The sequence below is a fragment of the Chaetura pelagica genome, unplaced genomic scaffold (assembly GCF_000747805.2).
Source record: "Chaetura pelagica isolate M959 unplaced genomic scaffold, ChaPel_1.0 scaffold10, whole genome shotgun sequence".
NCBI classification, from domain to species: domain Eukaryota; kingdom Metazoa; phylum Chordata; class Aves; order Apodiformes; family Apodidae; genus Chaetura; species Chaetura pelagica.
This window is the reverse complement of record NW_009952263.1, coordinates 7,541,310-7,559,595: the sequence shown is the minus strand read 5'-3', so window position 1 is coordinate 7,559,595 and position 18,286 is coordinate 7,541,310. Positions and strand designations below refer to the sequence as shown.

The window sequence follows — 18,286 nt, the reverse complement described above, 5'->3', positions numbered from 1 at the left end:
AGTCCCTCCCCCACCCCAACAACATAACTTGCAGTCCTGTTCTGAGAATCAGGAGATCTCTTCTGAAATGGTGCCACCTTCACAGAAATCCCACTATTCTGGAATGATACCATCTGCTGCAGCCCAAGTGCTCTTTTTTTAGCCAAATAAGTTAATTAGAATTAGGCATCCAACAACTGTGTAGAGGTAGAGGTAGAATTCATGCTGAAGTTCAGCTGAGGTTCACCCAGTGTAGTTTGAACCAAAGCCTATTCTCTTGGGAAGATTTAAACACAAGAGATTTGAAAATCAGACATCATTTCTCAAAGAAGTTGGGGAACTCCCTGAGGAAATACCTCCATTCTCAACATGCCCATGAAGTAAAACCCGACAGAACTGCAGCACCTGCCACCTTTGCTTTTGGGCCAGGACCTGATGCAAGGTGTGTCCTACATGCCATGGGAAGAACCCGAGCCTTTCGTGCCGGCTTGTGGCCACAGCCACTGCTGGGGGTGCTACAAGGGAGGCATTTCTGAGTCATTGCCTCTGACACTGCTCTCCAACCCAGGTGAAGTATTGTTCGACCATCACTACAAGTATACTGTTGTCCTTTTTGCAAAAACAACAAAAACAATGTTAATCAGGTTAATTCAATCATCTAAACCAAAACTGTTCATGCTTTTCTGCCAAATCAACCAACCACAGCAAAATCTGTTATCAGTGATTGCTCAGCTTCCAGTCAAAAAAGCTTTTAACCCCCACAGTCCCAAAACTTCCCCTAAATAACCTTAAAATTATTTTTATATGGGCAGAAAGAGGTTGTTTTCATGCCTCATGAAGGGGAAGTTGGGCTGCAGTATTTACACACAACAAATACATACTCACAGACTTAGCAGAGAGCAACAGACACAGCAGCTTCCTAAAACAACTCAGCTGAATTAGATATCAGGGATTCCTTTGCAAATGAAACATTTCTCTCAAAAGGAGCATTGCAACGAAAACTTATTTGGGCCTTCCAGGTTGTTTAAATAGGAAAAAATAATCCAAGCTTTTTTGCAACTCATTCATCGGTGTTTAAAGCTTCAAGGCCGCTCAGTGGAAGGGGCAAGGGCTGCAACAACTTATTTACACAATTATCTAAATACGATTAAACAGCTGATGGACAAATATTAAACTGGAAAATGTATAGTCATTTCAGCTTAATGTAATCCTCTTTCTGTAAACACCCAAGATGATTTTTTTTCAACCAGAACAGTCCTGACATCTCATAAGCCTAAGGGTGAATAGCAAGAGATTGTTTTTGATAGTTATAAATATTCAAAAGACATGCAGACCATCTGCTTTCATAATACAGGTAAAGCAAGACTGAAATGGTGACTGCTGTATAAAAATGGTTCTTTTAACAAAGTCTTCCTCTCTTCGAAAACTATAAAGACAGATGTCAAAAACTGTTTACACAGGGTAATCAGGAGCGTGCAAAATGTAATATTCCTTTTACACACAGTGCTTGCTAAAGAGATTTTTTTTTTCTTCCCATCTGTGTGTTGCAACACATTTCTACAAGTTAAAAACATTTTTTCAAACAGAGATCTCATGAATACCCAAAAACATGCTATCTGGTTTCTGAATGCTAATTAATTTCAACTAAGGAATCTGATTTTTTTTTTTTTTCTGTAGGAAGGAATGCATGCTTTTGAAATGGAGTACTTCAGCAATAACAGACACTGAAAACAGAACACCCCACAAGTTTAATTTTGCACTAGTTTGACACTGGCTAAATTCACAACTGTTTTACATTCAAACCCACATCTGCTAAATCTGGCTAAAAGACAGACAGGAACTATTCCTCTGCTTTTCAAATGAGATTTTATTTATGTTTTTCAATTTATCAAGTTTTTCAGTTTAAAGCCTTGTAACAGCATAATGGTTTTGTGAAGTGATAAGTAGAAGATACCTTGTCTTCCAAGCAGAATATGAACAGTGCTGTCCATAAACCCTACAGTCAATTTTCAGAGCTGAAACACTAATCTTGACAGTAACCTTTTAATGTATTATACTAATGGCACAGAGGTGTTAAGAACCTTTTTTATAATTCTCAATAAAATGAACATTTACTGAACAATCTGTCAAACTACTGGCTCCATTCTTTAAAGCCAAACTTTTAAGGTTGTATTCTATTCCTACACTTTACATCCCTAGACACCAGCAGAGTAGCATGTTCCAATATTGCAACCCTAACATGCCATTAAAAAAAAACACAAAAAACCCCTACATCGCCCCTCAACAACAACAACAAAAACCACAGCTGAGAGCCATTGTTCCTAGATCTAGTTTGGATAGTGATAAAGTTGCAGAACAGAACTTAGAGGTGGGGTGGGGGGCAAATCTTTTCACAAAGGACAGAGGAACTTTGTTTCTCTGATCCCAGCCACTATCAGTGGCTTTTGGTTGCATAGAAATCACATGCATCAGTTTTAATACAAGCTGAACTCCTGGAGCACTTATTTCCTGGGAGGCTCTATGTTCACATGTTTTGAAAGAGAAGGGAACATTCAAACTCCAACTGGATAACACAAGATTATCCCCAAATCAAAAGAGCCTATGCCAGCCCACATACTGCAAAAACCCAACCAGGGCAAAATATTGTTCCTAGTGTTCTGATATAGCAGAGAATTATCATCTGCCACTCCAAATAAAAGCAGATCAAATATCTTCAGCTGCTAGCTGTTTTTTTGGATAAGGAATCATGAAACAGACAGTTTAACTGCATATGAAGAATTATGTTAAATTCCTTGGTCCATTACCTTGAACTACAGCAAGTAATGTAATAATAGTCATCATATGCCCTATAAACATGTAGGATAAGGTAAAAACCCACAGATGGACAGAGAGGAAAAAAAAGTTTTGTTTGTGCCTTTGGCATTGCACTTGGATGGCTATCATCTGACCTCCATACTGTTGCCAGGGTCAGGAGAAGTAAGGATCTGCATGGCAACTGCTGGTCATATAAGTGAAAAACTGCCTAAAGGCCCATTTAAAATGGCAGCACAAAGTTTTCTTCCAGTACATGAGCATTTCTTTCCTCCTTTCTCCTGTCCTTGTATAGCCTGAATTATCTCCTCCTCCTTTTCTGCCTTATGTTGTCTTTAATATTATAAATGTACATATTAGCATAAACCTAAAGCTACAGTGAATGCAATGAGGGAAGATATAAAACAAAAAGATCATCTGTTTATATATGTATAGAAATATACCCACACAGGAGAAGATTTTGAAAATCAGAAATAAGGATTCAGCATTTGAAAGAACCGATCCTTGCGCTGTTTTTACCATTTTGTAATGTAAATTCCCAGTTGCTGCATGACGGAGCAGCATTCTTCCAAAGTTTTCTGAGCATCTCCCACTGACAGATATAAATAAAGCTCAAATAAAAAGCTGCTTCCCAAGATACTAGTCTTCTATCTACAAAGGTTAAAAGCAAGAAAGATAGGTAGGTGGGAAATGTTAATTCAGATTTGAAGAACTTCATAACTGCTTTACAAGCATTATGGCACAATGCCTTAGACTTAAAGAAAAAGCAGTCACAACCTCAACCTATACAAGATAAGAAGACATTAGACATCTTTGTCTTCATTGTAGGTGTCCAGTATGAATATTTTTAAGAATCCTGACTTTCACTGAAGATTATTTGTAAAATGGCAGGTACTTAGTAGTAAAAGTCCTGGCTAAGCCCTTCGTAAAATCAACCTGGATAAAATATAAAATGAAAAATAATCAATATGTAGTAACTCAATTCTTGGTTTATTTCATGGAATGAAAATGGTCCTATATTTGAAGGGTGAATTATTATTATGCACTAAGATTTTGACCCTGCCAATTGCCTTTGCTGGAAGAGCTCTGAAACCAGAGAGGTCCATAGGTAAGAAGAGCACTGTCTATTTTACTCAGGAATCTGCTTGAAAATGCTGTTATGAAGTAACAAGATTGCTTTAAACCGTTCTTTTAGCTTGAATTGGGAATGTACACTTCAAGGGCTCTCCCCTTTGCTCCTACTTCAGTACCCATCACAAAACCATCTTGGGACAAACAGGCTGAACTTCATAGACTCATAGAATTATTTGGGTTGGAAAGGACCTTCAAGATCATCTTGTTCCAACCCCCTTGCATGGACAGGGACACCTCCCACTTCATATCTGCTAGAATTAAGCCAAACTCAGAGCTGAGTTACTCCAGGGTGAGCTCCATCTCTCCTTCTCAGTCCCATAACGCAGAGACAGGGACCTCAGCCCTTCTCCAGGCTGCTGCTGTTCCTAGACTGGGAAGTGCACAAAATGAAACTTGCACACCTGCACTCACCTCTTCTCCCCAGGACACAAAGAACAAGACTAGAGGAAGCTGTAGCCCATGAGGACAATCCAGATCATGCACGACAGATGTAGACAGGGCAAACCAGCATTTCTTGTAGAGGAATGAAGGTTGGGGTAGGTGGGGCCTCAGAAATCTCACCTACTGATCTGGTAAAAATCTGGAGTAAGAGACACCTTCAGCCTTCCTCTCAGATGGATTGCTTTTATTCCCAAGCGCTCTGTTTCAGTCAGGTCAGAATGCTTCCAACTAGCTTTCTATCTGGAAATGCTATCCTACCTCACATGCTTCCAACTGCTATCCTAATGCAAATACTGTGTGTGATAGGGGACACATTAAATGTTTTAATGCATTAAATGCAGCTTTGGGTACATAAAACTTTTCCACAAAAATAAGGTACATACACTCTCCTATAGAGACATTGATAATTTTTCTGTCTTCAAACAACCACAATGGTTGTTTTTCCACTATGGTTTTTGTAAAAGGCTCTTCAAAATTGCTTAGTATTACCCACCACTTCAAGGAATATTTCCTTGCTCGGAAATAGGACATGATTTTCAGCAAGTCTCTTCTCGGATTCCACTGTTCTGCTAAGCAAAGCATCAGATGTCTGGCATGAAGTTAAGCCCTAAGGCACAATGTCCAGACAAGAAGTCATCAGACTCAGTAGCACTAACAGTTGCCTTGCTGAATTTCTTTTGGTGTTCAGGATAAACTCTTTCTTTGATCTCTTTTAGTACACAAGTTTTTGCAGATTTTTAAACCAAAAAGTACCATTTTGAGCATTTTTTTTTGGAATCCACATTAAAAAAAAGACCCTAGGAGTTCAACTATCAATTTCTGAATTCAGTCAAGTTACCTGTGGCTGAGCTAGAGCAAACATCTGATATTGATCTGAAGACTTTTTGTACTAGATATGTACCTTTTTTAGTTTTGTTTTTTGTTTTTTTTTTTTCTTTTTCCAAATATATGACTAACTTTTAGTTGGAACTTCATCAATTTCTGCTCCTTGTCAGTGCATTTCCCATGCCTCTAGTTGCTTGCTTAAATACTCCTCTAGAGCCAAATATAACATCCTCTGCCTATCCTGTTTAAATGGTTGTCAGATTTACTGTTTCAGGCCATGTGCCTCTTTATGAGCCACCTGTACCTTCTGATTGTTCTTGATCATATAGACTCAGATTCTAGGAGGTTATTTATACTGCTAAAAGCAGATGAACAAACTTCTTTCTGTCCTAAGAAAAAAGTAGAAACTTGCCAGGAGAAAGCAGGAAATTTGTTATAGATTCTTAACTTCTGCTAAGTAAAATCATACGAAGGTGGCATTTTAAGCAGCAATGTTAGCCAAGGTTCTCTGCTGTGTTGCTGCCTTTCACTGACAAGAGTTTGTGAACAGTACAGATGCTCTAAAGAATTCATAAAAAGATGCAAAATTCTATGAAGGTATCTCGAAAGAGAAATGTTCCAGCTAGATTTCCATGTGGAATACGCATATGCACTTTGAGGGTCTACTTATTCAAAAATTGCTCTTAGTTAACCCTCATATTAAAATAAACAAAAAGTAGGTAGATTATTTTTAGCACACAAAGCCCCTCCTTACAAAAAGTGCAGAATAGGGAGCACAGCTTCAAGAGCTTGGGGACATACTAGTGGGCAAGTAGAGGATTTAGAGGGATTTTACTATGATACGTAGAGAGCCTAGATATACTGATTCAAATACAAACACACTTGGTAAACTCAGGGAGCTGAAATCTCCGTTCCATTTCTGTCCTCTGCATGTGCCTGAGTTTTTCATCATCATGAAACTCATCCTTGTCCAGGATAGTTCACTAAAAAGTATCAAAACCTTCGGAAAGGTGGCAGAGATTATGCTCTTGCTCTTCTGGCACAAGCTTACAAACGAACTGCAACTCTGAGTGTAGGAAATTTTAGTACTTAAAATATAAAATAAAAATAATTAAGAGACAGGTGCATACAAGGAGAACCTTTCATGTGCTCCCGCCCCTGGGGAACAGAAGTTTTCCCTTTAGAGTAGTTTATTCCAGGGTTTAGAGTGAGGCAGGTCTGAGGTTGCTGCTGTCCTGAAAAACCTGTCCTCTGATCACTGCTGCAAGGCACCAGGGTAATCTGATACTCTTTGTGCTGTTTTTAAAGAAGTGTCCAAGGAAAGAGAGCCAAAACTCACCCTTGCCTAAGGTTTTGTTACCATGTTTCTTAGAAATAAAAATGAAGAACCTAATTATTAATTAAAAAAAAAAGTGGGGAGGGAACAAACTTTGAGAGTTTTGATTAGGGTTTGTTTGAGAAACACATCTCTTTTCTTCTAACTTATTATTAGAGCCAAGACCTGCAAGGAGTCTGGTCTGACAAGGTGAGAGGTGCTGGTCTCTTAGCGTTGCCTCTCAATAAGTGGGTCCTGCTTTGCTTTCATTCCCATCAGGTAGAAAATTATTACCAATTCAACTAATTCTCCCCAGACGTATCTTTATGCCTACGCCCCTGCGGGGGACCTTGTCTGCTTCCCTAACGCAGACATACCTCAGCCTTAAATCTGCTGGCAGTGACGCTACAGCACCTACAGAATTTGCTCGGCTTTTGGGTAGGTTTTATAACCCCTCTGATCTCTGTGCCTCCCACCACTGCTAGTAATAACTGAACCAGTCAGGGAAGGTCTCTGCAAACCAGTCGCAGCAGTGATTAAGATGTAGACATACATATCTCCTCACCCTTTAAATAGAAGGCTTAATTGGCGATGTGGATAGCAGCTTCCTAATGGACAGAAATTAAACTCCATTTAATTCCTGAGCAGACACTTCCAATGCTCAAGGTTTACCACACATTTGGAGCGGGAAGGGGAGGGGGGGAAGGAAGGAGCTGCACGCACAACTCTCTACCTCTGACAATCACCGAGGAAAAGCAACATGAGGACCAGAATGGCATAAGTGTGGCAGGTGTGAATTGACCTGCACTGGAAAAGCTGCGAGCTGAAAAACTTGCAAATCACATGGTTGTGCAATACTTGGCTCTAGTCAGTGCTATCGTGTTCTTTATAAAAAAAAAATAATAAAAAAAATCTTAAAGACATGTACATCAAGTTAAGGGATTCACTGTCAAGTGACATTACTGAAACAGAGACAATATATTTCTTTATTGTTAATGAAATTCAGTTAAAAGTGAAGGAAGTGATAAGGAAAGTACTGTTTTGTAATGTATTTTACATAAGAACGTAATATAGAAAGGGAAGTGCAATTAAATCTTAATGTGGACTTTTTTATTTTTAGTTTATCATCTGGTTTACATTTTGAGCCCCTTTGCTGCAGTAAATTATTCTGGCATTTCTTAGGGAATAACTGCCATGTTAATTTAGTTTAATAAAATAACTGACAGAAAAGGGGGGAAAGAAGCAAGAAGAGATAGAATGCCCCCACACACACTTCTTATCTTTAGCTAAGTACTCAAATGCTTTCTATATGAATTGTCCGTGGTCCAACTCCAGCACCATGTAATAATACAATACATTACAACACAGTACAATGCAATCTTGGGTTTCTGTAGCGCCCTTCATGCAAGCATCCCAGGGTGCTTTACAATCATTATGAGTTAAAATTAAAACTGAAGCACATACAATTCCTAATAGAACAATTTTAAAAATGCTAAACAGAACAAATAACTTTTAAGTCTAGATTTAAAAGTCCCAACAGCCAGAGCTTTCCTTACTTCAATTGGCAATGAATTCCAAAGCTAGGGAGCAAAGCGACTAAAGGCTCTCTCATGTTATGTTAAAGGATCTCTCATGTTGTTTATACTTGTGCAGTACTCTACAGTCAACAATTTGCCACTAAGAAGGAGGGGAAGAAAAAAAAAAAGACTTATTTGCAATCTTGCTTTAGAGAACACTGGAGGAGTGTCTTGTTAACCCTCTAATAAAGTTATGGAAAAAAACAATCAGGGTTTGCACTCGGCCATGACTGCGTTAAGAAGTATGTGAGAAACATGAATGAATGAATAAAAAATTCCATAGTCCTGCATTACTTGACTGTTTCTTAACCACTAAATGCAGAAAGAAAAAGAGTGCGTGTATAAATACAAAGAAGAACACCACCACATATATTTTACATTCAAGTTATTCTATACCATTCTCAGGACCACTGGGTGAAAACCAAAGTCAAGCAGGTCTCAGTTCTATGACACATGCACATTTTAGAAAGTAAATCAGAAGAAAACTTGCAGTGTTCCTTTTTCATTCTGTCACTTTCCTAAAACTTTATGTCCATATGATACAGATAATCATGCACATGATATGGTTCTCAAAATCGCAATCCCAAGTGTTTAACATACAAATTGGGGAAGATGGTACCAAAAACATTCCCTTAAAAAGCAAGATTTTTGAACTTTGCTCACAGGAAAGCTTGGTGGAAGACAGGTGCTTTTATCTTCATGCAGCTGACTTTAGGGAGGTAAAAAAACCCCAAACAAATATGATCAACACCAGCACCATCCCTCTCTTAGACTCTGGTCTACTTTTTCAGAAGCAGAAGTCCAAGACCTCATGACAGCACAGATGCTAAGGGACATGCTGACACCTTACAGAGTCCTCTGAAGTCAGAAACTGCATTTATTTAAGAAACAAGGTATGTCCCCGATCCCCATAACACATCTGGGCCCTGTAACTGTTTTGGAATGTGACTTTTATGTCCTCATCATGGTTAATTCTGTGCACAGAATCACAGAATTACTTAGGTTGGAAATCAAGAGGGAGAAAAAACCAGCTATATATTTTCTCCTTCAGCAAGGCACTGCCCAGATAAAACAGTTGCAGACTGACATAGCTTGAACAGTGAGAGTGTTAAGATGCATCTAAAGAACATAAACCAGTGACCAAAGCATCAGGCAATTGAAACATTGAGCATCCTGCAAACATCCTCACACAGCTCTACCAACATGCCTATTTCATCCTCCTTATCCCATGAGCAAGAGGTTCTGCACTGCCCATTCTATCTGGATGACTAAAAACCAGGGGCACAGATTTTAATAGTTAATTTAAAAAGTTTAAAAAATCCAGATAACCACATCAGCTTGCAGAGACACTTGTGTTCACACAAGTGAACTCTCTCGAGCAGCTGAGGGATAGGTTGAAAGGCTCTGCCTGCCAAAACCTGAGCCCAGGCCCTCAAGGATTTACTTCCCTGAAATAATTAATGACATCTTTAAAATCTAAAGTATAGTCACTTCTAAAGTAGAAAAAGCAGCTGCGTTCCTTACTCAGGTTATTAATAATTGGGAAAGGGGAGGAGGAGGAAGAGGAGAGAAGAGAATCAAAAGGAATAAATAAATCCAAGGACTTGATGTCAGGTCTAGGCAGGTAAAATTGAAATGGAAGGGGAAAAAAATACCTTTCAGTTTTGTAAAGTATGAATTAAAAATTGCTCATAAAACATATGCATTTTGTCACCTCTTAATAGCTCACTCCTTGGATATTTATAGGTCTGGAAATTTTAATTTTAGCAAATGCAACTGGTTTTGGTTGGGATTTTGAGGGGGGAGGCTTGAGGGATGTGTGGTCACAACAGCAGCGAGGAGATTCCAGAGGATTTCCATTATGCTGCTTATTTGCTATGATGACCAGATGCCTCCAGATCAGGTGAACTAAGAAACACTGATGTTCTGAGCAAGATTTCTGTCTGGCATCTCTGCTAGATCACATAAACACTGCACGATGTCTGCATAAAGCAGCATGCAAATTCAGGACAGTGGAAGTATATGATCTATATTGTGCCCATGTGACGTGCAGGCAATCATTCACTATAGCACGGGAGTTTGATCAAAATGCAGTCAGGACAGATATATTTATCCCAACTGCAGAACTATTCAGACTTCAGTATCATGCCAACACTTGTTCTGTGTGCATATTCTTCTCAAGGAATGCAAGTGTATATCCCTCTAACTGAATAAATGCCATTCCCTCATCATCAAGAGCAAAATTATGTAAAACACACTAAAGGCAAGGGGGGCAGGCAGCACACACAAATACCTTCAAAATTTTTTTAAAATATGCAATGTCCTGTACATGGCTATGTCCGTAAGTACCACAGCCTCTGAACATATTAAATGGAAATCATGCACATCATTACAAAATATTTTAGAAAATAAACCACCAGATTTGAGATTCTACTATACAATGGGTCTGGAATTTCTCATCTATAATGCACTATTAGTCGTCCTAAGAGTCAGGCTAGATACAATAAGCTCCAAAGGATGAGTAAAGGAAAATGAAAAAAAGATGTTTCATGATACTATGGAGGAAGAAAGAGCGGACCTTGTTTCTGAGGTGCTTTTGCGGTGGTTTGATAAAGTGTCTGCAAAAACTAACAACAATCATTTGGAAAATCTTTTTGTAAGAAAAAAATATATCAGCTGAGATAATACCAGAAAAAAAGTCAATGTCATTTGATCACTGCTGTATTTTCAAACCAGTGCCCAGATCCTAATTAATCTCCACAGTCTCTTCATTGGTAGGTGACTTGTTATCTTCCTTTTGTGGAAAAGGTTACAGGAACTCAAGATAAGGGGTACAGCTAAATGTTCAAAAGCATATAGTGAGTTTGTTCCAGAATTATCAAAATAATTTTCAGCCTTTTCTCAGGCCAGTAAATAGCCCATGTTGCTCTCCTCTCCCTCATAAAAGCTTATCTAAGTACATATATACACTGAGAGAGAGGGAGAGACAATGGTTCAATAGGGACAAAACAACAACAAAAAAACTTTACTAATATCAATCTAAATACAGCCTGTAGTATTTCACTTATTTTAACTGTGGAAGTAATATGAGACTTCTGCACTAAAAACCAAAACAGAGCAGAACTGTGTGAAAGTGAAGCATGAAAATGCTAGGACTAAGGCCGAGTAGAGAGATGGAAGGACTACATTAAACAAATAAATGCAACAGGCCTGCCTACATGAACACTTTAGAGCAGCTCCCAACAGACTGAGGTAGAGCTTCTATGGAAGCAGCTGGAAATAAGAATTGATGGTAGAACAATTTCTTTATGACCCTTTGGAGACTAAAGAGCCAAAACGGCAGGGAAAATGAGATCTAAGCCACTCGTGAGATGTACCAATTTAATGGAGTACACAAGGTGGCCCAAAATTGAGCCCTAGATTAAACTGCAAGTTCCTTCCCCATCAAGAGATGTCTGGAGAGGAGGCAGAAGTGAAGTGAGCCATGTGTATCAAACACAAGGAGTCTTCAACCTGGCATCTGCGTATGATGCTAGTCTAACAATAAACATCTGCAAACCCAAGGTACAGCATGAAAATCCACACTGCAGCACGTAACTCAGGACAGGCTTGACTTTTCCATGCAAAATTTGCAGCGTCCTTTTACTTTGCCTGCTTGGTACCAAAAATTTGAGACTAAATGCTTTGGATGGATGCTTGCAATTCCATGGCAATTCAGAGCCATGCATTTGCTCTGGTCCATCCTGAGAACTCCAAGTCATGTCCACAGGGATTTCCTGTGATGCAGGCTCAGACACTGAACAATAAGCCTGGCCACAGCAGACACAGAGCGAGACAATCACAGTAGCTTCAGAAAATACCATGTATTCAACTCTTCTAATGACAACAAGAGTCCTTGGTATTTTACTGAGGAAGGTGTGAAGAGATCAGGCCTATACACCCCATGGTTTTAGCTGGACAAGGAAGAAAATGCAAATACAAATAAAAGGAAGAAAAAAAAAAGACAAAACCCATTCAAGTAGATGATGCTGTTAAGTTTTCAAGACTTTACAATTAAGACAAACTGGATCTCAAAGTTTGTTTGCACACATATTTTCAAGCTATTAAATATATCTACACTATAAAAATAGTTGGTTTGTTTTTTTGCAGTACATAGAGTATCAGTATTCTAAAGAAATATGAACATTTTTTAAATACACAAAATGGAAGATTTATTAAGAAAATATAGTAAATTCTAAGACTGGATGATGATCCTCAGTTTTCCGTACTTAGATGAGGCTTTGGAGGTGCCACACATTGAGCACAGCAACCTAAATACTTTACAACTTTACAAATCCTTCCGTACCTACACAAAGTAGAGTACTGCTAATGACAGTGACAGAAAACGATAGCTACCCTCGTTTCCACTTTGAGTCATTTTTCTGTGGTTAATAAATTATATCCATAACAGTGTTAATAAGTTATGGTACGGTGTCACTGCATTAGTTTGCATTTGTGATGAAGCACTTCATATGGCATTACCTATGCCTGTGGAAGTACATAACAGGAGAGACCACTTTTCTGCTCTCAGAAGAACCTCCCATGCTGCCACTTTGATGGACCCTCTCAGGAAACATTGCCTCTGAACCCTGCCTTGCTCCTGCTTCTCACCTCTGTTGCAGCAGCACACCGCTGCAGGGCAATTCTCTAACTTTAATGTAACACAGACACTCTTAAATCAGTGCCCCTTCCATAGATGCTAGATACAAAGAGTTATTAGTTAGGCAAATATGGGAAGCATTCAGGTCAATTTAGCCATGTGAAAAAGACACTGTCAGATCAACGTGTCCTCCCTCAAGCTCCTGGAGGAAAATGGAAAGATTCAGAATAACCGATGGGCTCTTGATCAACCACTGTAACAGCTTGTTTTTCCAGGAGTTAGGAATAAATAAATGTATTTTAAGCTTAGTATTATTTGGTCTTAAAAGGAAAGCAGAAGTCATTTAAATTCTTGCAACCCAACTACTGAAGCGCTGGTGAAGACAGAGATGACAACAGTCATAAGCATGCTTTTAACAATAAAAAGAAGCTCATTGCTTTAAGCATATTCTTTTACAAATAAAAAGGAGCAGAACAGTAAATTAATGGCCCTAAATCAGAGTTCTGTAATCTGAGGTATTGGTCATCTCAAGCACTAACCTCAAGAGCTGTTACTAGGTATGATGTTTCTTTTGTCCATTAAAATTGTTATATAAAAATTCAGTATAGTTTTCCAAAAATTGTAAAAGAGTGTAATTACTGAATTGTCTCCAATACACCATGATAGTGTCCCTAGTGAAGTATTCCTTTTAAAACTTTTTTTTCTGCTTTAGCATAGCATCATCTACATATATACTGAAGCTGCTATGTGAAATACAATGCCCAAATAGAAAGGAAATATTCCATCCCAACAGAATGTACTTGATTTCCAGCATCAAGTAAAAACAAGCACTATTAGATTTAAATGGAGAAAAATCCCCAATTACCTGCAGCCCCTGTAAGCGAGAAGTGCAAAAGCTCACATGCTTTTACAGTAGGTACGTACAAGATACGTACACATACATAATATGCAGACATATTTCTGGAATGGCTTGCAACCAGTGAAGATAATTTTTATTATTTCCACTTCAAAACTTCCTATATTGGAGCCACATCACTGAAAAAAAATCTAACCATAGGGGAAAAAAAAGTGATGGGAAAACAGCCTGCTAATATATCTGCTGGAAAGATATACAGAGAAAGTGAGTAGTCCTCTATAGATTAACTGAAGTCTTTTGGAGACAAAGACTCCAATATTCTGAGCAAGAGAAATAAAATCCCCATAAAAATACCTTTACTTCCTCGATTTCTTTTTTCCCCCTTCCTACCACAGCTAGCATCATTTATTTGTATACTGAATTTGTCTCCACTGCACCACAACATAAAACATTTTAGAATTTAAAAGGTAAAAATAAATACGAGATTCCCACCACAGAATCATTGGACACCATCATGCATTCAAAAATAAGTTGCGCTTCCACAGTAATTAGACAAAAGAATGGCAAAAAAACCAACAATCCAGCTAAAGCTTGAGAAAACCATCAGTTTAGCAATGCATAAACTGAGGCCTCATTGTTGTTTAGGTATATTTTGATTAGAACTAATAAATGACTGATTTTCCTTTGCTTGTTTGCAACAACAGCACATCATCCAAAGAGCTTTATTCTTTATTCCTTTCTCATATAGCATGCCAAAGACTGTCTCATTTTATGAATTAGCATTTAAAACTACTGTAGGTTATCTAACAAGCATTCAGATTCAATAGTACTTTTGACAGCAGTAAGTAAAGAGCCTTTTAACATCTTGAACATATGTGCTTGAAAAAAAGTAGTTAAATCAAAGCAGTTCAAAGTCTGAAGACAAAAACCAGTTAAAATCCAGTTTGTTGTGAGACAATTTTAGTGTGGTGTAAACAACCTTTCACGACTCCCCATGGGAAATGTTGTAAGACTACGTTCAAAATGAATCAGGCATATTTATAAAGATCATGAAGTGGTCAAATGAATTTGCATTCTTGGCAGATTCACTCCACTGGTACTACTTGCTACAGTCTGTAGAAATCTCAAATCTCACATCAGTGTTGCCTATAGTGCTTTATTATTTATTATGTGTTATGCTAAGTACCTGTGAAAGGGGACATTCCTTGGCCAATGAACTCTGGTTCATATCCTTCAGTAAGTCCTTCAGAGCATTTCTTACTGTTGTGTGAGACCATTGTTCAGGAGGCAAGTCTTCCAGTTTAGGGCAACTATTTGAAACACAGATTAGAAAAGGGATTATTACAAGATTGCATCCTGCTGCAGAACATTCCTTTAAGACAGACAGATTTCATTTTGCGCATCAAGCAGATGCATCTGGAGATTGCTCTCGGTCTCCTGATTGTTCCGATTAGTTAATTACTTTATACAACACATCTGCTGTATTGATGCATGAATTATACATCAGCTGCATGTGGCGACTATTTTTTCATGTTACTTCTACCTTCCTGCTCTGATGCGCTTGGTAAAACAATTTAAGGTGTAATGCTTTCTCACGACTGATCATGAAAAGCATTAATATATTAACCGTTTTTCTTTTTTGTTACCGTGAAATTTAAGAACCTCGACAGCAACAATAAGTGCGAGCAAGTCATTCTTTTACGAAATGCACACAGATGGTACTGTTCATGATATGCAAAAATATTTTTCTCTTAAGTAAACTTTATGTAAAATGCCTTCTTGTAATGCATCATTTAATTGACTAAAATGCAATATAGTTTTAATGAGATATCCAAAGAAAATCTATGTATCAAAGCTATAAAAGTTTTCTGCAATAGTATACTGTAAGTTAAAGAAGAATTAGAGTAACCAAAAAGGAATTTAGATAAGCCTTTGTACTTAGAGCTCACAGCACAGTAGGAATTAAATACAAGCAATATGAACAGTAAGAGCAGAGAAGTAACAGTTCACGTCCCAGAACTGGTATGCAACTTACCTGTGTAACTGGATTTTCAGTGTGACCACATGATACACATCTTGCAGCATGTCTGCTACCGTAGCATCAGGGGCATCTGTCACATAGGAGAGTGGAACTGGATTCCACTTCCCGACCTGGATAAGCCCTGTGGGATTTTTATTTTTTGCGGGAAGAGGGAGTGGGCAAGAAGAGCAGGAAAATTGAAAAAAGTTATTTACCTGTTAATTCCTAGGGGCAAAAGAAATATCTGATTTTAACAAAATCACTACCTTTGTTTCTAGCCTCTTAAATCTGGCAAAATAAAAGAACACCCCCCTCAAAAAAACCCCACCCACACACCACTAAAGATATGATTTATCCGTATTATTAAATTACACAAATGCATTACTGTAGAGATTTTTTAATATGTAGAGAAGCGTATTTTCCTAAGTTCCCATGAATTCAATAGGACATGATATAATGCCTCTTAATGATATAATTCCTCTTAATAAATTAGAACGGATTTTGCAATGCAAGGACTGAGTGAAAATAAATAAATAAATACTTTGCAGTCTGTAAAACCATCAGGAACAAAATAAAAGAAACAGAGCTGGATATTCAGTCATAAATGCAAGTTGACTCTCAACAGTCCATCTGCTCAAATATGCTTTACACTTCCTTGTGGATCCTCAGTGGAGCAGATTATTAAGGTCAATAAGCATACTAATGATTCAGATGAAGTCTTTTTTTTTCTTTAAACAAAAACAAAAACAAAAAATTGAATCTACCTCCACATTCCTCATGAACAAAACACGCGCTAACCAAACAATGGTACATTTAGGGGGGAAAAAATAGAGACAGAATCTGCAAGAAGTTTAAGAAGTAAAACATGCATTGCATTCCTGAAAGAAATCCTGCCCCTCCCCCAAGGCCCCACAAACAAACACAATTCATCGTGCCTTTTCGTAATCTTATTTACCTTTTGCTTGGGCAGCAGAGCTGTGAGAATAGCCAAGTGATAGCAATGCCATTTCAATCAGTTGGTTGAAAAGCATATCCTTTCTCACCAACACAAATTCTGCATGCTCCTCCTTAGAATCATACTCAATGGCATTTTCATAATGTTCCACTACACAGAAAACTGGAAGCATACTTCCTATTAAAAAAAATAAAAATAATAAATGTAATGTATTAAACTTGAGTTATAGTAGAGTAGGTGGGCCTATACAGCGTTATGTAAATAAAACCTGTACGAACAGGCAGACGAGGCATCAAGAATCATCACAAATATTTGATAAACATATTCCTTGAGTCCTTTCCCTTTACCCTCCCCAAAAAAGAGAAAGTTCTACAAAACCTACATCTCTCAGAAAAGCAGAAAAGGAAATTCATCTCGCGTGATCGGATACAGATTAAAGAATTACCTTCTATAGAACAAGGTGGACTGAAGAGAAGTTGATTCTGTCTGTCCTGCCTGATTTGTTGTGAGTAGCAGGCAGCATGAGAACCTAAATACATACTGCAGATGTCTTCACCGTAAGCCATTTTAGTACCAGCTACATAATTTTGTTTGTTAACATTAAAACTTTAAGTCCTGCCAAAAATATTCAATTGCCTTCAACATCAACAACAAATCACTTTGCCTGTTACACATTCAGTCTGAAAGAAGTACACAAGGAAACAAGGCAAAAGTTAACACTAATTCGTGCTTCATTCACTGAGTGCACTTGAGCACTACTTTCACTTGCATCTTTAAGAAACAAATCATGATTTCAATGCGTTTTTAAGAAGTGTACCTGCAATTCAGGCTTTTTTTTTTTGGTTGCCTCCCGCACTTCGCATTCCACATTCCTCGTATTCATTGCTATTTTGGTATGCCTGAAAGTAACTACTAATTTCCAGTTTTCATCATACAACCAACCCTTCCTTACACTGCACAAAATATTAAGCAAATAGCCTTTTTCCTTTTATTTTATTTTTAATATTTTTTTTCCCCCTTTCTTTTCACAATAGACAGTAACAAATGACACAAAGCTGTTCAAGGGACAAAGTCCCTCCCGGCAATCAGATTCCCAGACTTTGTGAAAATCCCCCCCAGCTTCCCAGACTGACAGAGATGACATGATGACCTCAGATCCGTGGTTTTAGGCCCCAGTTCTATCCCACTGTCTCCAGCAGTGCAGGCTAGGATCTCTTAACGACAGCAAGCAAAAGGGTTAAAAGCAGATGTACAGAACTGTCTTCTGGCAGCCTGCCAGAGGGGTATCATCTTTAGCATAAATGATGACAAGGGTTATTTTAACAGGGCACCCAGGAACTCCAATTAGTCCTACAATGTTAATGCCTCTATAACCACTGCCCTCTAGACTTACCGAAACCTCCTAACCTGCTAAGGTGCACCAGACATGCCATAATCTAAAAAAGAAGATTTACTCTTGACAATAGATAAAAGCTTCCAGACCGCGTCTGGTGATTTGTGCTCTAACATATAGCAAGAAATCACGATAAAAAAGATACCTTTTAAGCACGTATATTTAAACTACATCTGTTCACCAGAGAGTCAATCTCTGGCAAACAAACCCCTTCAGGCTCGCTTGGAAAAGCTCACAAACTCACTCCACTTTGCCCAATAGGCTCAGCATGAAAGACAAGACTAAAAGCTTGCCAATATTTATGTAGTGCAGGAAGCAGCTTTTTTTCTTCCCCCCCCCCC

General features: G+C 38.2%; 1 protein-coding gene across 1 annotated transcript in view; it reads right to left on the bottom strand.

Moving 5' to 3' along the window:
• SATB1 (SATB homeobox 1) overlaps nt 1-18,286 on the bottom strand; it is a 76,454-nt gene that overhangs the window by 52,016 nt on the left and 6,152 nt on the right. The window contains exons 3-5 of the mRNA XM_010007630.1: nt 16,553-16,729; nt 15,613-15,739; nt 14,764-14,887 (exon numbers count right to left, since the gene is read on the bottom strand). Coding sequence (XP_010005932.1) covers nt 14,764-14,887; nt 15,613-15,739; nt 16,553-16,729 — 428 coding nt within the window. The remainder of the gene's footprint in view (nt 1-14,763; nt 14,888-15,612; nt 15,740-16,552; nt 16,730-18,286) is intronic.